We start from the raw sequence: 26,404 nt of genomic DNA on the forward strand, positions 1-26,404 counted from the left end.
TGAAGGTCCTACCTTACAGTCTGAATTCCAAGCCATAGGTGGATTGCCCCTCTCTCCAGGAATCATGGTAAGGATCAAGTCTCAGCTCCCACCTAAAGTCCCAAGAAATGCTGCCTTGCTTCTCTGTAGAGCTTAGGACAGAGACAGCATCAAGGTGAGCACCTAGAAATGCTGGGGTGAACTGGAAAGCTCCCATGGGGTAGTTGCAAAAGACTTTGGTCCTTTTCCTTCATCTCAGTATGATCATGGACTAATATCCCAGCATCAGTAAGCCTACCTTCCTCAGTCAGACAATTAGGAGTCACAATCGTCATCCTATAACTCAAAAGGTGCATCAGGGTTCACAGCAAGGAAGGAAGAACTCATCTAGGTTTGTAGTCACATCTACATAGTTATGATTGTTTAAGCACACTTCTGCCAAAGCTCTCCCTTCCCCCATCCTTTGGGTAAATTCCCTTTGTTACCCACCTCCTTCTCCTCCTCACGGTGGTACTCGGCAATGAGGTTAAAGGGCACAGTATACAATGTGCTGGACATCACACCAAACATAGAACAGAGGACCAGGGTAGAGTAGACATTTGGAAAGAGTCCTATGAATCCTGTTCCCAGGCCAAAGAGCAAATATCCCATGAAATAAAGGCCCTTTAATCCAATGTAGGAAACCATAGCTTTCTGAAAGTCTGTAGGAAAAATAAAGGAGAAAATTACAGCTGGCAGTGCCTCATAATCTTCAATAACTTCAGATAATCCTTTCTTTTGAAGATGCACTTTTCTTTTTCAGACGATTTCCTTTGATACTGAGTCAGGGACAAAACACTTCCTTATCTGAGTGCCAGAAACAGCTGGATTTGGGGATCAGTTCTAAATCCTTTGCATAAAAGACAGCATGAAATTGTCTCACTGATTTTATTGTCCATAGCGAAGAACCAGGTACTGTTTAGCAGGCAAATATTGAAAGAACCTTGGTGAGGGGACCCAGGGATGAAAGATGTAGAGGAAGAGTCGTGTTCATTCTGATGAGAAAGATCCTGCCCAAAAGACACCAGGAGCAGCGTATGCTTATCCTGACCACACCCCCCAGTGTCTGGTTAGGTATATTAAATCAGCTAAGTTTCACAGAACGATCCAATTCAGTCTGTACAGGTAAGAAAGATGTGAGGTTCCCTCCAGACATTTCCCTGTCTTGTCAATCCTGTGAAGGCTGTGAAGGGGTTCCCACAGTCTCCTCACCCCCTCCCATTGGCTCCTTCACTGAGACAAGTTTCTTAACTGCTCATCAACTCAGCTTTCTTACCTAAACTATTGGGAATAAAATACAGTTCTTTATAGTGGAGGTTGTTAGTCAGGATCAAATGAGGCAATATATATGAGAAATCACTCAGCACGGGGCACATAGCTGATATCCAATTAGTGTGGCTATTTGTATTTTACTGACTTCAGGGTAGACCAAAGATAGTTAGCTTTGACCTCGGTTCTCTGCTTAGCATATATTTGCAGATACAAATGCAGGGAAAGAGTTACCTCCTCTACCTTAATCTATCTGGTCACTCACACGAGACTAAATGATAGATGCGTGAGAAATGCCTATTGAGAATGAAGTGTTGCTGAGCCACTGTAATTATCACTGGACTCATACTGCGTAGACAAGAGACAAAATCTGTATTACATTTGAATCAACTAAGAAACAAAGCACAGTCTCAGGTCATTGGGTGGAAGACAAGCTGTAGAAAAGATAAGCAGACAACATGACTTCCTGTGTTAAATTCATCCCATGCTTGGAGTTCTGCTGGGAGGCTGGAGAATGGAAGCAGTGCAAAGCTAGGTCAGTGTCATAATCGTCCCTGTAAACCCTGTTTGTTTCATGATTTATAGTTACACAGAAAATCCAGTCTAAGCTGTCTTGGTGCTCAAAAGACATCAATGCACAGCTCTTGTCTAGGTATCTAGTCAGGCCAAAGAGAGACAAAGAAAGATAAGGAGATATTTGGACATGTCTATAACAACATTATAACATCCATAACAATGCTATAAAGGCTGAAAGTCTGGTGGAAAGCACTTTGGTCATGAAGAGAAGCCAATACATTTCAAGAACTAAATTCCCTTGCCTCTGCAGCCTATGACACTCAGAGTCAGCCGCATCCTCAACAATGCTGTCTTTGTCATAGGATGAAATTAATGCGTTGAATATTAGGTGTGAATACTAGCATGGGATAGAAAGGTCAGCTCTATCTCAGCACTCGGTTATTGAAATAACTGCTAGAAGGCTGTTTCTTGGCTGTGCAGATGATGTGGAAACAAGTTCAGTTTCCTATAACTATTCTCCACCTAGGCATCCAGGTTACCTTGTGGGTGGAGCTTTACATAGCTGAAGATGCTGGGTTTCCATCTGCTGCCATGCTATGAATTGAGAACAGAGAACTCATGATGTGTGTTGTGTGAGCAAAGGAGATGATGGCGGGGTGAGAAGCAGGAGGAACACATGAATACTCCAGAGGAAACACAAGTTAAGGTGTCTATAGGAGGAATTAGGGGTCATCTACAAAGCTGCTTAATCATCTATGAAGTCTACAAAACACCTTTGAAGTCACTAGTGATCTTGTTCCAGTGGAACAGGGAGCTGCTGGAATTCACATACCATCCATCCAATATTTCACCATCTTGTTCACAAAATTCTCTTTTGTTTTCTAAGAAATATTTCCCAGAAACCCATTGGTTACAAACACAATGCAAGCAAAATGAGTCCTAGAATTGACTACAAAAAAAAAAAATGATGCTTTGTGCGATCCTTTCTAAAAACAAAAAATAAAAAATTTAAAGAAAACAGTTTTTCCTGATTCCCTTAAAGGTATCAAGAATCTAATCTTTTAAAGAGAAGAAAATAGACTGCGGCTCCTGCCACTAGCTAGTTGAGGACACGCTTGGGAGAAGAACACTTACAGGAGTAAACTGAAGAAAACACAGAGTTGATGCACAAGCCCCAACATCCAACCTCAACTCCTCTTTCATAGGTGAGGAACTCTGTGGAGTTGTGTGCACTGTAGGGATCCCCGTGGTATACGATCTGAAAGAGACGTTCCAGTGGTTGAGTAGTCAGCACAGTGTGGTAGGCAGACCTTCTGGTGTTTCTCTACCCTTGGGGACGGGGGCCCTTCCTAAGGCATAGAGTCCAATCAGACATCACCTGGTCACTCCTATCATCTATTATGTCCCCTTCAAGGACTTTCATGGAGTATACTACCTACGCATCAAATATAAACTACGCTTCTCTGGAGTGATCTTTAGTGATCCCATCTCTCAACCTAACACCTGGCCCCGTCTGACTTAGTGCCTTTCTCTAGTACAGCTAACAGACATCCAAATCTGCATTTCACCCAGCATTTCTATTCCCACTGAGAATTCTTTCTTGCCCTGTCTTATCTCTGAATGGCCATATACCTTCCATGGCGCATACCTCTTTTATGAAGCTTGCCATGGGCTCTGAAGATCATATCTACTCTTGTCTATGTGTTACGTTTGATCACACAGTGGTAGATCTCACAGTATTTAGTTTTACAGGCTACGGCAGCCTACTTCTAGACTTGTAACTGTAAGCCAGTTACCATGACAATCCCCAAAGGCATTCTTCGCTACACCTGTTCCAAAGGCTGGACAAAAGGAACTCCCGATGAGGATGTGGACATACACATTAGTTACCTGCCCCATGAAATCTGTGAAGAAGAGCATGTTGGACAGGAAGGCAGTCCATCCAATGAGGTGGCTGATGCAAAGGAAACGGTAATGGGAAGGCATGTTCACTAATGCCCTCAGAAGTGACCTCATCGACATTGCCCTCTGACTCTGAAAGAAGAACATAGATCTTTAGTGTAGGTGCCCAGCCAGCAGCAGATGCTGAGCAACAGCCATGCTACATCTATGTCACTTGAGTATTATCATGTGACATCACAAGCTGGTTTCCATGGAGCTAAACTCATTGATAGTGGCCTATTAAAAGTGAATGACTATGTAGCAGCCCTGGACCCATAAATAAGTTTCATAACCTAAGGGTGGGGAGTCTTGGGATGGAGCTACACTGAGCCCAAGATACAAGAAACAGCTAACACTCTAAGTGGTACTCCTGTAAGAGGACAAAGCCTACAAGTCTAAACAAATGCTTAGATAAATATTATTCTTAGACTATGGTAGGCTAATTCAAGAGGAAGCTTATGATCTCTTGTCTCGGCAGTACCTATACTTTTGTTTTGTTACGTGTAAGGAGGGAACTGGAAAGTAAAATTAAGGTTACTAGTTAGTGGACCTTGAGGAAATTAACAGGAAGATAACTGGCTAATACTAGATGAATCACACAAGCCAGTAGGAAGGAGGAGTTGTTTTGTTTTGTTTTCCAGCTGGGAGCAGAAGCAGAACTCAGAGTGACTGCTGTTGGAAACAGAAGGAGCCATGTGTAAAAAAGTTAAGAGTGGTCCTTCAAAGCTTAGAGCAGCTCCTAGACACTAGTCCACCAGAAAACTGGAACCTAACTCTAACCTCACAAGGAACTGGGCTTTGCCAATGACCTGAATGTGTTTGAAGGCAGGTTCTGCCCGGCTGAAACCCCACCTGAGAATACAGCACTGTTGAAATCGCGACTGCAGTGATCAGCAGAGAACCCACTGGAACCCACCAATACTTTTGATCTATAAAACTGTGAGATGATTGACGGATGCTGTTTTAAGCTGCTACATTTGTAACAGTGTTTAGTAAGCTAAGGCAGAGAGTTAATCAACTCCCTGTCCTCGGAGAGGCACCTGCTCTCCAGTCACTTCTCCAACTGTTGCCAATGATGGACATATGTAAATGAGCTTTTTGTTAAGTTTAAAATGTGAACAGTGTAAATACACACATATAAAAGATAAATACCCCTTGGTGGTGAGGCCTGGTGGCACTCAAAGAAAGAATAAGCAGGATACCAAGATGAGACTTGATAGTCTATGACCATATATTGGGGAGGAGGTCCCCCTCAGTCATAGACCTAGGGGAAGGGAATAGGTTGAAAGCAGGAGGGAGGGAGGAATGGGAGGATACAAGTCATGGGAATAAAAATTTAGATGTAATCTGAATAAATTAATAACATTTTAAAAAAATTTTTAAAAAAGATCAGAGTCCACAGGAAAGAAACACAGAAGTATTCTCTGAAGCAGAAGAGGCAGACATTGAGAGTCAAATTATTTTTAGCATGCTGGGATGAGAGATGAGTTTTTATGAACTCTAGTTTGAACTCCTTAACAGTTCATGTCTCTTCCTGTTCCAAAGAATTCTGGCTCTAAATTGTGCAGCCACCCTCAGTTTGGAACCAATGACTGTGAGAAAGAATGTCAACTTTGACCTTGGGTTTGATACCGGCCCCATGTGCATAGCTGGAGACAGCCGTGGATGAGCGTAGAGAAGTGTCACATGCTTATCTGTGAGCCCGTCATGCCTTGCTTCTTTTCTTATTCTTGCTTTGTTTCTTTTATAATACCTATTCTTTTTATAGCTTTGCACACTTTGGTATATTTTTATTTGTTTTTGAGACAGGGTCTTATGTACAATAGGCCTTGCCTGTTCTGATACTGCTGTTGTTTGCTTTGCTTTTCTTCTTGTTACTCAACTGAAAAATAGTGAGATATGCTGCATCATGTTTTCAAATATGTATATGTTATAGAATCACTAGATAGGACAAGCAGATGCCTCATCACCCACAATTTTCTATCTATCATCTATCTATCTATCTATCTATCTATCTATCTATCCCAAAACAAGCAAACAAAAACAAAAATCAAAACCAAAAAAAAATATAATGAGATGATAAAATAAAAAAGCAAAACAAAATGAAACAAAATATACCTGCTCCCCTTCATACACACAGACAAAATCCAAACCAAAACAACAGCAAACTCTGGTGCCCCTCATTTGCTTGCCCACTACTGAGCTGAGTTCCTTTTTGGACAGTAACTGCTTGCCAGAGTATCGTTTACAAATTCACCCTCCTATTCGGCACCTTGCCTGTTCGCTCTGTTGAGTTTCCTTTGCTGCACAGGGGTCTTTTGGTGTCATGCAATCCCATGCCTTTATCCTTACTTTATACTTTGGCATGGTAACTAACCAAAAATCTCTATCCCCTGACTAAGGCCACACAGCTTCCCCCACTGTTGTTCTTCTACTTGTTTTATAGTTTGGGGCTTATGTTTAAGTTTTTGATTCATTCTAGCTGGCTTTTTATGTGGTATGTTATGATAATCTAGCCTTCATTTTACCACATGTGCAGACACAGATTCCAGCACTATTGGTTGAAGACTGTCTTTTTTTTCTATTGGTTGTTTTGGCTGTTTTTGCCAAACAATCAAATCTGAGGATTAATACTTGGTTGTTTATTCTATTCCCTTGATCTGTGTGTTGGTTTTTCATGTCTGTACCATGCTTTGTTAATTATATGGCTTTATAGTAAAGTGATTAATGCCTCTAGATTTCCTCTTTTTGTTCATGTTTTCCATATCTCTTGTCTTCATGGCTTTATATATATTTAAAGATTTTTTTTCTATATCAATGAAAAAAGTTATTGAAATTTTGATAGAGATGGCATTGAATCTGTAGATTGCTTTGAGTAATATGGATATTCAATCATGCCAATTCTCCTAATTTCTATTTAATTTTGCTTTCAATATCTTTCATAATTGATTTAGAGTTTTTAATTACAGATATCATTCCTAAGAATTTTCATAGCTATTGTAAATTGATTTTAGTTTTTAGATAGTATCTAAAATTGGCTTGTTTTCTGTTACTGTGATAAAACACCATGACCAAAATTAAATTGGTGTATTGGCTAGTTTTATGTCAGCTTTACACAAGCTGGAGAAAATTGAGAAAATGCCTCTGTAACATCCAGCTACAGGGCACTTTCCTAATTAGTGACTGATGGAGAAGAGCCCAGCCTATTGTGGGTGGTGCCATCCCTGGGCTGGGGTGGTACTTGGTTCTATAAGAAAGCAGGCTGATCAAGCCATGATGAGCAAGCAAGTAAGCAGCACCCATCACAGCCTCTGCATCAGTTCTTGCCTCTAGATTCTCACACTATTTGAGTTCTGGACCAGATTTCCTTTAGTGACAGACTATGATATGGAACTGTAAGCCAAATAAACCATCTCCTCCACAACTTGCTTTTGGTCATGATGTTTCATCACAGCAAAAGTAACCCTAACTAAGTCCTTGGGGAGGAAAGGATTTATTTGGCTTACCCATCCTAGTCACGCTCCATCATGAAGGGAAGGCAGGGCGGCACTCAAGGCAGAACTGGGAGGCAGGAACTGAAGCAGAGATAAGGCTACTTATTGGCTTGTTCCCCTGGTTTCTTATACAACTCAGGACCACATACTGGGGATGACACTACTCACAGTGGCCTAAGCCCTCTCACATTAAACATTATGCTAAGAAACACTTGACAGATTTGCTTACAAGCCAATCTGATAGAAGCATTCTCTCAATTAGGTTCGCTCATCCCAAATGACCCTAGCTTGTATGAAGCAGACAAAACAACTATCCAGCACAATTTGTTGTAAATGTATACCAATATATTGATTCTTTAAATATCCTCACTTTTACTTATTCACATTTTGGTTGTAACAGATTTTGAGTTGACTTTAACAGTTTTATAAATAGAAGACTCCCAGCAAACAGACAATGTAAGCTTTTTGCTTCCACTTGAACACTTTTTCATTTCTTTCTCTTCACTGATTGCTCTACTAGTATATAGCGTAGACCTGACAGTAGATATCCTTAGCACAATTTACTAGAGTTTTAAAGCTCTAAAAAGTGTTGAATTCTGTCTAATACCATTTCCACATTTTTTGAAGTAATCACGTGGTGTTAGCCCTTTGCCATTGATGTGATATCCCAAGCCATATTTATGGACTCATATATGGTAGACAACCTTCACATTCTAGAAGATCTCCCTAGACCGTGGTTAATAATCTTCTGGGTGTATTGCTGTACTTGGTTCGCTAGTATTTTCTTGAGGATCTCTGCACCAGGGTTTATCAAGAATACTGGGCTGTGAATCTTTCAGTTGCTTTACTGCCAGTGTCTGTCTCTGTCTGATATCAGTATAATAATGGTTTTACAGATGTGTTTGAAAGTTTTCCCTCCTTTTGGGTTTCTTTAAAAGACTTTGAGGGCTGGAGAGATGGCTCAGTGGTTAAGAGCACTGCCTACTCTTCCGGAGATCCTGAGTTCAATTCCCAGCCACCACATGGTGGCTCACAACCACCTATAATGTGATCTGATGCACTCTTCTGCAGAAAAAGCACTCATATGCCATAAATAAATGAATAAAAAAAAAGACTTTGAAAAGTATTGGCATTAGTTATTTGTGCGCTTGGTAAACTTCAACAGAATTTTATTCAGCTGTAAACACAGCAGGAGACATGTTCACATTTCTTTTAACCTTGACTTCTTCTGCGACCCATTGGTTGCTTAGAGCAATGTTACTTCACTTCCATATATTTCTGTCTAATTTGAAGTTCTTTGTATTACTCACTTCTGGTTCTATATTGCTTTAGTTGGGAAAGGCCCTTGATGTAATATTTTTTCTTGTATTCTTCTGTCATACATTACATCCCGACGGCAGTTGTCCTCCCTCCACTCTTCTCAGTCCTCCCCCTCCCTCCTCTCTCCCCCAAATCTGCTCCTCCATTTCCCTTCAAAAGGAAGGAGAAGGCCTCCCAGGGACATCAGCCAAACATGGCACAGCAAGTTACAATAAGATTAGGTGCAAGCCTTCATACCAAGGCTGGATTAAGCAATCCAGTAGGAAAAATGGGGTCCCAAAAACAGTCAAAAAGGTCAGAGACACCCCCACTTCCACTGTTAGGAGTCCCACAAGAACACCAAGCTAATGACTATTACATATATACAGAGGACCTAGCTCAGACCCATGCAGGCTCTGTGACTGTCACTTCAGTCTCTGTAATAAATTCCTAAGAAATAGTCCTTGTTCTGGTCAATTGAGAAAAACGTGTGTTCTGATGCTATTAGGTCCACATGACGTACGGTGTACTGTATTTTTCAGACTATAAGACGCACCCAGTTTTTAGAGCAGTAAAACAAGATAAACAGTAAAAACAGGATTTGGACCATAAGGTGCACTCTAATCGCCCCCCCCACCCCCGACACACACACATTTTTAGGAGGAAAAAAGTTCAAATCTCATCTATCCTTGCTGACTTTCTGTAAATAATCTGTCCACCATGGTAAGCGCTGTTCCGGTGCTGGTGGTCACTCTGCTGCAGTGCCCTTCCCTCGGATCCGTCGATCATGGATGCTCTCTCTGCTGCAGTGCCCTTCCCTCGGATCCGTCGATCACAGATGCTACCCCTGATGGATATTTATTTATAAGGTTTATCTTTTGGTGAAGCGATCCCTTTATCACTAACACCCTTCAACATCTTTTCAACTTATTTTTGTGAGGCTGGGGAATCAACCCAGGGCCTTGCACAAGTTGGGCACGTACTCTGCCAGTCAGTCCTCTCCTTGGTCCTTGTTCTGCATATTCTACTGGACGTCTCTTTCATCTAAGAGTGGCCAAGGTGGGAGTTTTACTACCTTCCCCAGCCGTGCCCCCATACACACTAATGGAATTTGGGGGCGTTGGTTTTGTTTTACTCTGTTGTTTTCTGTTACCCCTTTCTCTCTCAGGAGCAGTATCCCCCAAGTCTCCACTTCAAATCCTGACCATTGTTCAAAGCACCAAGCTGGGGTGATTTTTTTTTTAATCCATGAAGCCTTGCTCTATTCGCTTCAGAACAATCTATCCCTTTTGCAAAGTCAATTATACGCTTTGCTATGAAAACCATTGCCATCATAGAAGTGTGACTGTGTGTGTCGAGGTGCTGCCTCTAGATTTACCATCCATTCTTGACATTGGCTAACCAAGATGTAAGATTCTAGTGCCCAGGCTCTCCCCATGAGCCTTGGGACTTACCTAGGGCCAGTGTGGCTGGAAAACCCTCCAACCTGGCAGAAACCCATAGACCTGCATAGCAAGTGACAGACACCCTGCTCTGCCCACTGACAACCCTTCCTTTCCCAGGTGTCTTGTGTTTTATCTTAATAGGAAGATACTACTTGTTGGTGGATGGGCTAATGTATTTTGATGCTAATTACCGCTTGCTGTCTCTGCGACCCACCTTTTAACTAATAAAAGGCCATCCCACCTGGGCAGGGCAGAGGAGATAGGGATGTGGCTAACGTTTCAGAGGGAGAGAGAGGAATTCTGGGAAGAAGAAGACCACCATAAGGAGGAAGGAAAAAGACCCGAGAAGTAGGAGGCCACCATGGGTTAGATGGAAGAAAAACACATGGCCGGCATGGATGGAAAATCTTGCCCAGATAAAGAATATTAACAAATATATGGGATTATGGATGGGAGGTAGCTTGATAGAAGTTATCAGAAGCAGATGGCATGGGATTGAGGCAGGTATCCCATTCCTGCACCACTATGGAAAATAGTTTAGAAGATTAATATCTGCCCTGCCCCAGGTTAACTGAGGCTATTATAAAATATAACAAGTGTCTGTGTCTTAGTTTATTGCTAGCCAGACCTGCTGATAATACTGGTAATTTAAGAACAGTAATTACTTCCTATTTCCTCTTCTTCCCTTTGCCTTTTCTGCTACTTCTTATTACTTCCCCTTTTTCCCTTCACCTTTCCTGCTGCTTTACCCAGTGAATCCCTGCAATTTGTAATTCTACCTGAATGCCTGCTTTTTAGAAACTCTCAATGGATACATTGCTTTTATAGCATCTCCATTTTGTGCCTTGTTGTGATGGTATAAATGACTCATGCCCATTTGTAATTTCATGGGCATAGGCACTGGCTGATAAATTCCTAGGTACAAGGTCTGGTTATTTGCTCAACGCAATGGGCTCAGAGTACCTAGTATAATGCCATGTGCATACTTAGTATCCAGAGCAGGTTATTACACAAATAACAGTTATGAACAATATGCTTATACACTTAATGGAAACTCTGAAAACACCTTTCTATTTTCATATCAGTTATAAAATACAGTAATTCTGGAAACATGCTAAGCCAACTGGAGAAGCTGGCCTAATGGAGAGCTGTGACTCACTGCGCTGCTTATATGGCTTCAGACTAGCTAACGCTCCCTGTTTGTGCTTGGAGCGGTCAGCATTCTCACAGCCTCAACAGAACACTGCCTAAAGTTGCCACCTTACTATGCAGTGCGAACAACCCTGAGTGACTTACGTACATTGTCCCACATGAACTGCGCATTATCCTTCCCTGGTGGGTAGCATTACTTTCTTGTTTTATGGAAATGTAAGTGCCTATGGACATACATTTAAAAGGCAGTAGTACCAGAATTTGACACATGCTCTAAATTTTTTTTATTAGTTAATTTCTTTGTTGACTTTACATCCTAATCTTTGGCCCCTCCCTCCTCTCTTCCTGGTCCTACCTTCTCTCCCTCATCCTCCTCTCCTTTCCCCTACTCCTCAGAAGAGAGGAGCCACCCCACCCCCAGCCCACCCGAGCACATCAAATCACATGAGGACTGAATGCATCCTCTGCCCCTGTGGCTCTAAATCTTTAGGCTATTCGAAGGCCATTCTGTCAGTTATTTGTTGACTAAGTAATGCAGGTCGGCTACATACAAGTCTTCTATGTCTGCACTAATACGTGCATCTTTTGTACTATATTCCCCCAAGAAATGGAGATTTAAGAGCAGCAGACAGAAGCCTGTGATTACTGGACCAGTATTGTCTGATCTGTCTTTTTATAACCAGGGAAAACTTGGTGCTTGCTGTGTCTTGCTCAACAGTAATCATCCCAAGTGGCTTTGAGCTTTCAAACCATGGTAATGCAACTAATGAAATGAAGACTTAATTTTGACTCATCTTAATTAATTGTAATTTAAGCAGCTCTGTGGGGTTAGCGGCTCCTATATTGGTCAAGATAATTTCAATCTCTCCTCTGACCATTCCTTCTAAACTTTGGCCCATTTCTCTGTCAGGTGATTTTTTTTTTTAAAGTTTTTTGGATATGTTTGTTTTCTTTAAGCCAAAGCTAATGGGTTTTTTTGTTTGTTTGTTTGTTTGTTTTTTGGTTTTGGTTTGTTTTTTTGCTCAGCTCACCCAAAATGGAATAAAAATATTATCCAACTGAGTCATGATATGCAAATTTTATGTGCCTAGTCTTGTCATCAACTTTGTGGCATTGTCATTTGGAGGAGTGAAGTTATGGATCACAATTGTTATCTAGGACGGGTCTCTTTAGTTCTAACCTTTTACACTCTGCACACTTTATACTTCCCTAGTCTGATGCTTTGAACAGAGTACGAGGTGTGAGAACTCTGGGCACAAACTCCTCCTCCCAAAGACTGATGGGAAACTGAGGTTTTGAAGATTCAAATAGATTTCATAAACCTTCATATCAGACAAGCAGACAAAACAATGTTTCACAAAGAAGGAGAAGAAGAAGCAAGAACATTTCCCCTACATGTAGAGCGGGAAAAAGAATTTGCATCTTTACCTGTCCAGAGGGTTTTTTGTTTTTCCCTCCGTGCACTGCCAGCTCTGCATCTGCTGGGGCACTTTTAACTTTCTCGATAGAACCATATTCTCGCATCCCGTCTGCTGATGGGGAGGAGCCCTGAGTGGCCTGCTGTGAGAGAGCATCATCCATGCCACCTCTGAGCGGAGCTTCCGGGATACTACACAGATGGGTGATGAAACACAGGGTGAGCACCAGGGCAGAGAAGAAGAACATGACCTGGAACTCGGTGCCCAGCAGCCTTCCCAGTTCCAGATGTACCCAGTCTATGGCTCCCAAAAGGTAGCCAAGGGCACCTCCAAAACCTAGGAAGCAAAAGAAAAAAGAAATGTATTTAGCATAGTCAGCCAATCATGTTCGTACAGGTCTTCCCCTTCTGTGGAAAAGCTCCCTGAGGAGCCTGGGAAAGATGAGGAGGAAATACAGAAAGAGGCTAAGACACTCGCAGCCAGACAGTGTGGGTTCAAGCCCAACTCCGGTATTTACTTGCAGTGACCTTGGTCCTGCTCACCTATTCTAAGGTAATAACAGAAAAGTAACCTACCAGGGAGGTCATGATTTGGAAATGAAAACTGTTTTTGGCACAGCAGTGGACACACATCAGGGACTTAGTAAATTACCAACTTTAGAGATACTGTGGCCTTCCCAAACCACACTCTCTGTACTACTTAAAAACAAGCAAGCAAGAGCGCGCGCGTGTGCACACACACACACGTGCACACACGTGCACACACACACACACAAGCACACACACACATCTTGACCCAAATGAATCCGTGAAAACAATTTGTGGCAGCAATTAAAAAAAAATATGTTTGTTTGTCAAACTTCTTAAGAGGATGCAAAGCTCGCTTGGGATGATCAACGAAACTTGTGGAAGAAGTCCAAAGCACTGGCCTGCAGTTGACAGCTACAGAAATAAGAACAACAGTTTAAACATGGGTTTTTTTCTAAGTCTACTGTCATCTTGCAGGGCTCTGAGGTGCAGGTTTTCTAGTTTTTGCTTTACATGCCTATGCTTGGACACAGTGTCACTTGAGGGCCACCGAGGCCGGGACTCATCAAAACTGCTTCCGCCCTAGTTCTGACATTTGAAACGCTGTTAGGAGGGACCCATTCTCTTGATTTCCTGCTTTTAATTTTAATACAAACATTCCTTCTATGTGTAAGACATTTTACAATTCAGCTCGGATGTTCCTTTCAGTGCAGGTGCCAGTGACTTCTTAAAACACAAGGCTGAAAGGGAGACACAGCAGGAGGCTTGAAAATGCGCAGGAAATGACCGAATGCCAAACGCATCCTCTATTATCTGTCACATGTTTGGATAAGACTGATTCTTCTGTCCACATCGTTTGCACAGCAGCCTCCCGTCACGCCTTAGCAAACACAAGTCAGATTGCCCGGGTGGATCGGTGTGTAGTTTTATTTGTTGAGTGAAGTCTCCATCCCAGATAAAGACAATATCCTTATCAACAAGGGGACCTGGAAGGAAAGATAACTCCGAGCCCCCCACCTCTGGTGACGGGAGATGGCTCCACTGTCAAAGAGCTTGCCCCACAAGCATGAGAATTGGAGCACGGCTCTCCAGCACCCACAGGAATGATCTGGCACAGACGCATGAGACTATCCGGTGTGGGAAGGCAAATGCCGTGGTACTGGCGTCTGTTAAGGGGCCTTGGCAGAGGGGGGAAGCATAGAGAAAGGTCGTGTTTTATAAACCCCCAGCTCCTTAAGAACCAGCCCGGCTTCTGAGGCCAGCAGGCTCTAACAGCACTGCTAGTAGATTCAGTAGAACGCGTGCTTTTAAGTCCAAGGCGTACAAGTAGTGGCCCAGCGTTCACAGTGGGCGGCTACGTGTTAGTCCACCAGTTTGGCAGTGGTCGCCCAGACTCTTGGCAGGATTTCCTGGAGGTTAGAGAGTTGGAGGTTAGAAGCAGATCTCCTTCCCTTCAAGGGGCTTGAGAAATCCAAGTCTAGAAGGATCCTCCAGGAGTCAGTAAGACTCCGTGAAGAAGTGGCTGTGCCGTAAATATGGTCTGGTCAGTCCTCAAGCAAGCCTTGGGGGAAGTGTGCTAGTTGCGGTCACCACAACCTGTGGAGTTTCCCCTAGCAACGCATGAACTAATGAATGAATTACTACTGCTCATGGGGAAATTCGGGATGGCGTTCCTGACAGCTTCCCTCTTGTCACGTTTTCGGTTGCAGATCAACATGGAACTTGGTTCTGTGTTTCTGCTTGAGGACACTTTTCCTGCAGGCTGTTGAGACTTCAGCCTTCTTGGCCTTAGCCACTTAACATTCATCACTACACTCGGGGCCAGTTTAGTTTCTTTAGAGATGAGATCTCTAGCCCTAAAATAGCGACCCTCCTGCCTCTGCCTCTACAGGGCTACAATGACAGACATGAAACTCCATGCTCTGATCGATCTGGGTCATTTTTAGACACCAAACTGTCCAATACGGGGCATGAAAGCGTGACGTACCTGACACTAGGGAAGTCATTGAAAGATTGCTACTTATAGAACATGAAAAACAGACAACAGAATGTCTTCTTGTTTAAAAGACACCTTTCTTGCTATATTCTATGGCTTAACCTGGGAACTCAGCTGGCAATGTGCAGATATTCTTCCATTCTATAAAAGTACATTGGGTTTCATATCACTTGTAACAGTTGCGAATGGAGACAAACAATAATAAAAATTGACTGCATTTTATTTTTCTCTTAGTATGCACAGATAAGCATTGACGTATTTTATTTTTCTGTTAGGATGCACAGAAGCCCAGGTAGAGAGAATTGGCCGTTCAGAGCTTATCTCCCACTATCTCCACTTGTGATTAAGAAGAGCAGCTGGCCTGAAGGAAGCTGAGGATTTGTGGTCTGAGGGAGCCCCATAAATAGAACGGAAGATGATCGGTGGCAATGCTTCAGTCTGACCACTAGGTGGGGACAGTGAGCAGCCTATCAAATGGGCACTGTTACTCAACCCGTGTACTTCCCCGTGAACTAAAGCTTGGGTGCCCCGCTGAGGAAAGAAGTAGAAAACATTCCAATCTGACTGAGGCCAAGGTCCTCCTGCCCTGTGGCAAGGTCCTTGATGCAGAAACAATTAAACTAAGCCTGCCTTTGTGGATTCGCACTCATTTTAGATATAACATTTCGTGTAGTATCGTCATTTTCTAGGTGCTACCTATGCTACAGGATAGAAAATTCATGAGTAAGCCACTGTCAAAATTGGATTGTTCCTATTTACTCAAATATATGCTGATAGCAATGCCCTGAGATTGCAAGTTTTGATCCTGCCGGAAGTTCCTAATTTGTATTAATTTGCCTAACCCAGTAATGGTTCCTGCAAAAGCATCCACTGTAACTATCTTATCATTTTTCTAGAAGTGAGTTTCTCAATTTCAGTACAGAAAATGACTCACTAACCTGGTTCAGAAACGCCCCATTTTCTAACAGGTCTCATAAGATCTGACTCTGGTTTCTTTTCTTGATTAAGGATTAGAGACAAGTGTGTTTTTCTGCTCCTTAATTGATCTGCTTCTCCAGCTAGCACTTCTACAAGCCTACCGAGCTATTTGTAAAGTGCTCTGGCGCCTCCTAGTGGTGAACAAGAAGAATGACGTACAGTTGCTGGAGATAATGAGCCGAAGGGAAAACCCTTTTGAGCCATTGAAAATCTCAGCCCGTCTCTCTCATGCTCCAGCAGCTGCTATGGTAACTATGCACAGGTGCATCTGGACCTCACATCACTTCAGAGAACCATACGCCTCCTGGAACCACCTCGGACTAGTGGAGATGAATCTCCCACTCTTTGTTCTCCCAAATGAAGAGATGCACTTTACAATGCAAGAACCACGGAGAGACGGAAGGCAGAAGCCAACTCCATATTGTCTGGTTGTCTGATTAGATAGAATTTCCCTCCTTCTGCATGGAATCACTTCCCAAATAAATGGGTGTGTCCAGATTCCAGGAGCTCCATCTTTGCAGGAAGCTGAACCAAGACAGACAGCACATCGTTGGTTAACGGTTGGTTTGTTGAATTTTCCTCCTCCTCTACATGCAGCCAGGTGGCCTTCCGTTAGTCACTTCACCTCCTAGCAACACGACCTAACCATTGTGAAAACTGAGCGCGTGAAGGGAGAATATCCTTCTGAGCCCCTTGCATCTTTTATGTGCTGCTCAAAGTGCTGCTTGCAGAGCTATGGAAAGGAAAGACAATTCCTGCCAGTTGGGGGTGAAGAAACAAAAAGAAAAACCCCACAAATGAATGAGTGAATGACGTGAGATCCTGTGTGAGCGCAGACTCTGTGATCTGAACAAGAAAGCCGAGGCCCCGTTAGGATTCTGCCCCAGTCTGCACACCTGTGATGTCATCGCCTACCCACCACTGGGCGTGGCCCTGCCCGGTATAGAAAAGGACTGGGGCAGAATCCTGACAGTCGGCATCCATGCTTCCAACACGGAAAAGATTAAATGAAAGCTCTCTCTGCCAGGGACATTGGGCTAAGTGACAAAGACAAGCATGGAAAGGTATGTAAAGTGAGTGGAAGCAAAAAAGAAATTGAGCTCCTAGAAGTAGAGAATATGTAGTTATCAGTGGAGGATGATGAGACAGAGGTAAGCACGGTAGCAGACAACATCATTTACAGTTCGAGCAAAAGAGTTAGGTCTAACGGTCTGCAGCATACAGGCACCAACATCCTAGGGCAATTTGTTGCATGGCGCAGGGTAAGTAAAGAGGAATTTGAGGGTTCTCAACACATTGAAACAGCAATTTGTGAAAAGGGGGCAGTGCTAATGGCCCTGATTTGGTCACTGTACACTGTGTGCATGCGTAGAAGACATTATTACATGGCACTCTGTAAGTATAGGTCGTATACGCTGAGTTTGAAACAAAAAAAATAATTAAAGTGTAGGGGAGAAATGTCCTTGCTTTCGGCCGCGGCTTGTCCTTTTCCTATGCACCCGAGGGACGAGATGTGAAAGTTTCCCACAGGCACACACTTCAAAGGGAAGCCAGCTGATGAAACAAAACCGCTCACCCAACAATTGTGCACAAATGAGAAAAAGTGAAAACAGCCCCCAAGCGTGAAAGGTGGTTCTTTAGAACTGAATAGAAAGTTTGGTTAAATCTGAAACTTTTATTTTTAACTCTCTCCATAGTTCTTAGTTATTTGCCAAATAGAGCAACTTATTTTTACATGTTAGCATTTTTTAGGCATGCTTTGAAGTAATTTTTTTTTTGAAGTTAAAAGAAGCCAAGCCTAATGCATTTCCTCCTCTTCTGAAGGAATGTAGTTTCTCCCTGAGGTCTTCCATACAGATATGTTTGCAGATGGCAGCATAAAGAAATAAAGTGAGCACACACATCTGGCATTCAACCCTTTGGACATCTCGTTATTCTGTATATGGGACCTTTGGTCAATTTGTTGGCAACTCACATCATAGATGCCCCAGGCCTGGGGTGAGAAACAAAGTTCAGATCCTGAGCCTGCACTACAGCTAAGGGGCGGCACAGTTTCCCAAGATGCCTGATTCCAATTTGCCACCAGCAGGTAGATTGCACTGCCTAGGACAGTAACATAAAGAAGAAATGTCCTACTGGTAAGCGTGGATGTGTTGGCTCACTGTGTTCCACGGCCTCAGCTGCTCTCCACAGTGACAGGTCTGTATATTAAATGGCTTTGCATGTGCCCACCAAACCCAGAATGGCTCCTGCTAAAGCCAGGGCTGGAGAGATGGTGCAGCTATGTTTTAGTTGAAGAGACAAAAAGCTGGAATAAAGTAGCTCCAAAGAAATTTCTTACACACACACACACACACACACACACACACACAGAGAGAGAGAGAGAGAGAGAGAGAGAGAGAGAGAGAGAGACAGACAGACAGACAGACAGACAGACAGACAGAGACAGAGAGAGAGAAATGATGATGATGATGATGATGATGATGATGATGATGATGATGGGAGCATGCTGGGAAATATTCACAATGAGCTCTTGGACAGTCATTTGCAAAGTACTTAGAACTGTTGATCCAGAGTTACAGATTGAAAACAAATGAAAAGAATGTCAATGTCCTGGGATGGCTAGATTGTCTGCGTGAATGCTATCTTCTTCTTGATGGAAATCCAAATGGGCCCTGGCACCGAATATGCCTGTATCAGAAAATGCTTGCTTTCAGAGGAATGCTGGAGCCATCTGTCTTATGCAAAGATGGAACAGAACGACAAGGATTGTTCTCTCTCTTTCTCACTCTCTCTGCTCTCTCTCTCTCTCTCTCTCGCTCTCTCTCTCTCTCTCTCTCTCTCTCTCTCTCTCTCTCTCTCTCTCTCTCACACACACACACACACACACACACACACACATGTGCATGCGCATGCACACAGCATGTGCCTGGTTACATACACAGAGCCAGGCCTGCCACATTTTATGAATGACCCAATAGTGATCACTATGAATGATGCAGGATGACATCCACAAGAAGACAGAAACTTTAGAAACCAAGCTCTAAATCGCAGGGAGACTCCAGTGTGCTGCCCCAGAAGAGCAGGAGTTTGAGTTTGCTCCCCTGTGGGGAACGGGCTTGCTTGAAGCCATAGGACCAAACACAGATGCTGGGGACACTGGCTGACATCCAGAGTGTAGTGTTTATCATGGAACAAAACAAAGAAAGGCAAAAATAAAATAAAATAAAATTTTTCTTTAAGACCAGTACACATCCATGTATGTATTTTATATAACTATTGGCTTTCTCCTATTTAGTAATAAATGCCCTTTCTTCCTTCATAATGGGTCTCAATTTGCTCCAGGGAAGTGTGTATCTCCGTCCCTAAAATTAAAACCTAAACATCCCTCCATTTTCAACCTCAATAGCCTAGTGGATAATCTAATTATACTCAATGAGAAATAAATAAACATCTATAGGGAGTAGAGAGTTCTTGCTTTCCTCATTTAAAAATGGCTCTCCTGTCTTACAAGAAACATGATGCAACTATGGCAACCATCACGTATCCAAGAGGCAACTCACCAACCAAGCAACCAAATAAGAGTTAAGTTGGGACCGGGAATAGTGGCGCATGCCTCTAATCCCAGCACTCGGGAGGCAGAGGCAGGTGGATCACTGTGAGTTTGAGGCCAGCCTGGTCTACAAAGGGACTCCAGGACAGCCAAGGCTACACAGAAAAACCCTGTCTCGGAAAACCTTTTTTTAAAAAAAGAGTTAAGTTGGTGCTGACATGGTCTGCTGGCCAAACACCAGCATATATCCACTCTCCTGATTTCTTGTTATTTAAGAAAAATAAACCAATATCAGCCCCTTTCTTAAGCTATTCAGTCCGTGAGCATCTGCCATAAGAGGATGGGCAAGGGTCAAGGCGGGCATAAACTACCGGGGCTCCAATAGGATTACAAGTAGCTCCCTAAAGCACACAGACTGCTGATCATTTGCCCATCACTTGTCCCTCAGCATCTCACTCATTTACACACACATTTCCTGTAGATAGCTCCTTCTTTCATGAAACGTATGCTACATCTGGGTGATTAGAAATTTTCTGTAATAGGAGGTAGAAAGCCCACCAAGGACAAGGAAGAAATAATAGGAGAAGTGCCCTTTGAGAATGGACTGATCTTTTAAATCTGAGTAGTTTTAGGGAGTTTCCTCATAGGTGGGCTGAACTTCTCTTTGTCACCAACTGCCCTTCCCATGAGAGCCAGGGGCTGAGGACATTTTAGGAGTCTTTAAAAGAAGCAGTACACAGAAGGACCCGATAAACCTTGGAGTGAGAGCCAATACTTGTGGTCTTTAGACTGCCAACATGTTTTTAAAAAATAGAAAAATACTGTTTATGGTTCTTTTCTTTTCTTTCTTTCTTTCTTTCTTTCTTTCTTTTTTTTGAGAACATAAGAACTTTTGTACTCTTAATGTTTATTTTAAAGTTCTAGAATGTCTCCAGTATGCTGAAAAGGAAAAGGACTGGAGGAGAGGGGAAAAAAAAAGAGAGAGAAAAGTTTGGTATGCTCAATCAACATGCAGTCTTTTCCTAGAAGAGGTGCTGGGCTCAGGGTCAATGAGGGTGAAGGTAAAAGGTCATTTTGTGAACTAGAGTGTGCCTGTGCTCAAGTTCATGTGCTGATGTCCTGAGCCCCAGTGACAATATTTGTATAGGGTCTTTAAGGAGGTGCTTACAGTTCCATGAGAACAGGAGGAACTCTAGTCAACAGGGCTGAGTTTCTTACACAGGAAAACACTCCAGAGGGCAGTGAGGGTGAGGTGGAAGGCACACATGACCAGAGGGGAGGTCATGGGAAGACACAGAAGACGCAAGAAGACGGGTGCCTGCAAATCAGGAAGAGACACTTTCCCAGAACTCATCTCTGTCAACATCTTGACCTTGGATTGCTGGCCTGCATAGCTGCGAGGATTACCTTTCTGATATTCAAGGCAGCCAGGCAGCAGCAATGCTGAGGCATGGCAGAGCAGGCTGACCAGAGGACCCCGCCCTTCCCCGGGGATCGTGCACTGTAGGATGTGTGAACGGTGACATGCAGCCCACACCTCCCTGCTCAGGAAATCCACCCAACAGACCCCCTTTCTATCCATCCACACAATCAACTTTTGCGTCTTGATTATTTTGTGGATTGATTGCAAGGCCAAGTTAGAAGCTAAGTCTAATTGTAATTTAGAAAAAAAGTAAGGGACCTTCTCTTTAGGAGGAGGGTGGGGATTATAAAGTCTTTTTTTTTTTTAATTTCCAAATGGACATTAGAGGAGAGACGGGCAAGGATCTGGGAGGAGCTGGGGGAGGGAAATGAATATCAAAATATAGTGTTTGGAATTCTCAAAGAATAAATCAAAACATTACTAAATGTTTTTTAAGGAAGAAGAAAAGGGAGGTTCCCTCTTGCGTTACGTTATGATTTATTTTGATCATCTGCGGTGTGACTGTTGACGGTTGAAGAGCCAGGGGACGAGTAAATGAAACAGACCTGAAGTCTATGCTGGAAGCAAGTTGAGACTTACTCAGAGCACAGAGAACGTGGGGGGACTAATGGGAAGTAAAGCCTGAGGTGTGGAGTGGGAATAGCTTGTGTCTTAGCACGATGGGGAGACGAGTTAGTGGTTAGGAGTGCTTGTCGTACCTCAACAAGGGGAAAGATTCCATGGGGCGAGATTTCCAGGTGAAGGGGAATGGGGTCGCTGAGGAATAAGAGCAAAAATGAGGCAGGGATTTTTCTCAACCCCCGGCTTTATTCTACAGAACTTACATCTTCAGAGACACAGAGGCCAGGAGCCACTGACAGACAGGCCCACCCTTCTGCCTTCCTTAAATGTGGTGGGAACAGCTTGCTGGACCGGGACAGCCTCATTTCTTTGTGATTTTACTACTCAAATATTTGACCAAATGACATAGCTAGCCTCGATGGGTTCCACAGGCAGGGACTCATCTTGGCTCTGGAGCTCGGGCCCTACACAGCTATGGAAGGAGATAGGACTTCTTACATTTTAAGTTCACTTGGCTTGACTGTGAAGACAGTATAATAAACTGGCCTGACAGAGTCCCGCTGCTAGATAGAAATCTCCCCCTGGTTTGGGATCCTGCCTTCACTTTCCACGGCACCCAGGTCTAGCTCCTGCCTGGCGTGCTACCTGGCACTGCTCAGGAAACACCCCGGCGGCAATCCAGGGAGGCTGACAACAGCCCCCTAGGAATTGACAGAGCACCCCATGCCCACCTAACACATTTATAAGGGAGCAGGTTGATTTCTTTATATAATTAAGAATTCTTGAAGATGGCAGGGTTTCATTTACTTGCTTTAATTCTAGTTTAGGTTTTCTATGTATGTCTTAGGACACGTGCCACATCATCCGGGGCCCCTTATCAAACAAGAGGCAGATTCCTGGGCCCCACCTGAGATATACTGAATCAGCATAACCAGAGGAGGGCCCCAGGAACCTGCATTTCCAACACATCCCTCAGTAAGGCTGGCGTTGCATGACAAATGCCTGAGGCCCACTGCTTTAAAGAGAAGGCCCAGCGCACAGGGCTCCTTTTGACCTTAGCTGTACACATTTCCACAGCATTAAAAAAAAAACCCTCTTGTATAAACTTCCTTTTCAAGAACTCTGCAGCCCCGGTCATGAGCTTATGAACTAAGACAGGCCAAGGCGCGTGACTGGCTCTTCCTATCAACTGATCCATTCATTCAAAGGGTTCCCAGGGCGGAGGTGCCGGATGTCTTCCGCTGACATATCTGCAAAGCTGAAGGAGAGACTTTTCTGGAGTGTTGCCTACCTGTGAAGAGGGCATGGTAGTGGAGGCCCTTCTCCTTGTCCTGGTGGGAGCAGACATCAAATAAGTAGGCTTTGATGGGCCCGTCAATGAAGTCGGCAGAAAAATCGAAGAGAACCACACCTACCATGGTGATGCTTACGGCCCAAACCAGCTTCCTCCTCGGGTTAGCAACCAAAGCTAAGAGAGAAACAAACACTGGTCTTCTTAATCATGTGTAGAACAACCCGTACAGTTTTATTTCACTTAAACTGCCACTAAAGCACTTCTTTTTGGTTTTGTAGTTAGTTTCTGTGTGTGTGTGTGTGTGTGTGTGTGTGTGTGTGTGTGTGTGTGTGTGTGTGTTTAAGAAAGTATGCAATTGAATGCCTAGGAAAGACAAATCTGTAAACAAAAAGCAAATTAGTGAATTAGTGTTATGGTTGCATAGTAGCTGGTACCTAGGAGAAAATAGGGAGTGACTCCCAGTGCATTAGTAGGTTTCTTTACGGAGGGTATAAAAAATACCCTGGAAGTACAAAGCAGTGATGGTTGCTCTGTCTTGTGAATATTCTAGACAGCACTGGGTCTACACCTTATCTAAATATTCTGGAATTTTAAAGACATCTCTTTAAATTAAGAAATAATAATGATATGAAATAAGATGAAGAAAATTCTTCCAGTCCCACCTCCAGCGATGGCTACTCTCTGAGGCACCCCGTTTACACATGTGCAGACCCACGGGTGTGCAGAGGGACCCAAACACAGGGCTTCCCAAACTCTGGAGTGCCTGGCTGCCGTCTGACCGCTCTGTCAAAACACAGATTGCCGGCCCCACTCCCCAAGGCTCTGACTTGGCAAGTGGAAGGGGGTGAGGATGAGAATCTGCAGCTGGGTAGCCCCTTGACATGTACTTACTGTGTCTCCCCTCAGCCAGCTTCTCCTGGTCCTTTGGTTTATGAAGAACGCCACTGAAATGCTTTGAACACTTAAGTACAATCCATTCTGCCCAACCACTCTGTTCATCTACCCAGTCCTCCAGGAGTGATAGTCTCTCGCTTCCCTTACTCCTAGTTTGTTTTGCTAAACTAGGACGAGTGTGTGACACATGAGCATGTTTAAAACATTGCAGTATGAAATCGAAAATCAAACCCACCCTCTCCTCAGTGCCTCCAGGGCTTGGCTTACATTTCCTTTTTACATCCTACATTCCCATATCTGTACATACTGTACATTCTGAACATACACAAATGGTACCTGTTTATCCTGTATCATAATTGCTCATTCTACTGATATAAATGGTCTGAAAATATGTGCTCCCCCCATGATCTCTTTTTCAATGTACTTAGGAGTTAGTAGCTGATGTGTAACTGGAAATATTGCTCTCTCACCAAATTTGTTATCCAGAACTTGCCATGTAAATATGCTCCCAGGGCTGACAGACTTTCTCACCCTGTACCAATTAAAATGTTAAATGGCCAGGATTAACTCCCATTTCTACACAGCAGCTTATAGTTACAAATGCTTATAGCTGGACAAAAGTATTCCATGACGCATAATAGGCTCAAAAATCCTTCAACTGATAAATAAGTAAAAATGATTTTAATAACATCATTTAATGAAATAGATAAAAGCTCGATCCCATTTTAAAACCTTACAATAATAAAAGACAATGCTGTGATGTTTCTAGAAGCAAAGGTTCTGAAGCACAGGTTTGGGGTTATTCATAGGTGAAGGGAAGCCCACAGCATGCCGGGGGAGAGCATTAATTTTAACCAGTTTCTAGTACACATTAAAAAAAAATACTGATGGCATTTTACCCCAACAGCTAACTATTAGGCCTGTGCAATCCACTTACCTGATACAACAGCATCTCCATTGAGGTACAGAGCCATCCCCAAGAGCATCATGATGCCCAGTGTCAGGATGTAGGGTCTCCGGCGGCCCCATTTGGCCCTGCAGTGATCACTGACGGACCCCACCACAGGCTGCAGCAGGAATCCCAGGATGGGGCTGAGGAGCCACACCATGCTGTACAGACTCTTAGGCAGGCCAACGCTGAGCAGAACTGGAGTCACGTACGCTGCCTCCACCGCGTAGCAAAACTCTCGGCCAAACATGGCCATGCTGTGCATGACGAGTCTCCCCGTGGATCTCTTGGGCTGCTCCACGGAGCCAAAGGGGCAATCCTCAACTAAGGATTGATAGGTACGGGCGTCAGTCTGTCCATTGCCGCCACTCATGACCACGGAGAGAATGATCTTCCTGCGTGGTCCTCAGGTTTATGCTCCAAACTGGGTCTGACATGGAGCCGGTCTGAGCAACCAGCAGAGATGGGCAGGCTGGAGGAGGGGCTGGAATTCTTTCATGCCTCCAAGATCACAAGTTATTATGAGACGCAAAAGGGGGGTGTTGGCACTTGGAAGCGTGACAGAGATTAGCTGTTGTGAGCCCTCTGGGTCCTTAGAATGCTGGAGTTTTTCTAAAGATCTCCCTCTCTCCCTTTCAACACACACACACACACACACACACACACACACACACACACACACAATTGTACACACATCACTTTCGTAGTTTTAAAATCATAAAGTCTCCTTATACATGGACTAAATTAAAATTTAAATAATCTAGTAATTTCTATAAACTTCTTTCTATAGATCTGGATAGTCCCTTTTCCTGAATTCACATTTTCTACACAGAGCTTAAATGATAAAATTAGCTAGACCTAAAACGGAGGGGTGATCTCACCCTTCACCTAAATCATTAGCTATTTACATAAATCCTTGAACTTTTCTCCCATTGCAGTTAGTAGATTTTTTTTTTATATAATTAGTACATTTTTGTTTTGCTTTGCTTTTTTATGTCCTTTGTTAAATAGCCTTGATCTTCAGAGCAGAGATCAGGTCGATTTTGTTCATTATGTCATCCCTAGTTTCTAGCCTGGTGTGCCTCAGGTCCCCCTTTCCCCAAAAAAATATTTGCTTATAAATACAAGTTGAATGAATGGAGTATAGACGGTCTGTTTTGTACCACTCCCTGCCTGCTTTGCTTGCTCATGTGGGACTACATTTCCCAGGCTCCCTTGCTCTCAGGCTTCTAGGTATATATGGCTAACATGAAGCGTTGTGGAAAGGCCGGGATGGAAGGGAAAAAGAGTAATGCATGTTCACAATAAACTAGCCTTTTATCAGCCCACTGGAATTCTGGGACTTCTTAACTCCTTATAGGTATTGTTCCTTCATCCTCAGTTATGATCCTTGCTCCTTGATTCCGCTCATAGCTGAATGGTCTCGCTATATTTGATCTTTATCATCAATGTAATCTTATAATTAAATTTACTCAGTCTTAAAGACTTCAAGTGGCCACATTTTCTTTACTAAACCTTAATAAAACTCCCTGGGGAAATCTCTTAAAAGAAATGCCTTTAAAAATGGTTCAAGAACCATGGCATCGAGTCGGAACCTTACAGTTCAAAGTCTTGTTGTGCTTGTTCTTGCGTTTCCTAGGCAAATCTTAATCTGACATTTCTCAAACTGTGTGTCAG

The 26,404-nt window shown here is 43.3% G+C and overlaps 1 protein-coding gene across 1 annotated transcript in view; it reads right to left on the bottom strand.

Moving 5' to 3' along the window:
* The window catches only part of SLC45A2 (solute carrier family 45 member 2), a 28,713-nt gene extending 3,557 nt beyond the window's left edge, over nt 1-25,156 (bottom strand). Inside the window, exons 1-6 of the mRNA XM_084782129.1 lie at nt 24,716-25,156; nt 22,882-23,058; nt 12,563-12,888; nt 3,694-3,837; nt 2,938-3,061; nt 469-680 (exon numbers count right to left, since the gene is read on the bottom strand). Coding sequence (XP_084638255.1) covers nt 469-680; nt 2,938-3,061; nt 3,694-3,837; nt 12,563-12,888; nt 22,882-23,058; nt 24,716-25,100 — 1,368 coding nt within the window. The 5' untranslated portion in view covers nt 25,101-25,156. The remainder of the gene's footprint in view (nt 1-468; nt 681-2,937; nt 3,062-3,693; nt 3,838-12,562; nt 12,889-22,881; nt 23,059-24,715) is intronic.
* Nucleotides 25,157-26,404: the final 1,248 nt, after the last annotated feature.

This window comes from Acomys minous (genome assembly GCF_964271855.1).
Source record: "Acomys minous genome assembly, chromosome: 5".
Lineage (NCBI taxonomy): Eukaryota > Metazoa > Chordata > Mammalia > Rodentia > Muridae > Acomys > Acomys minous.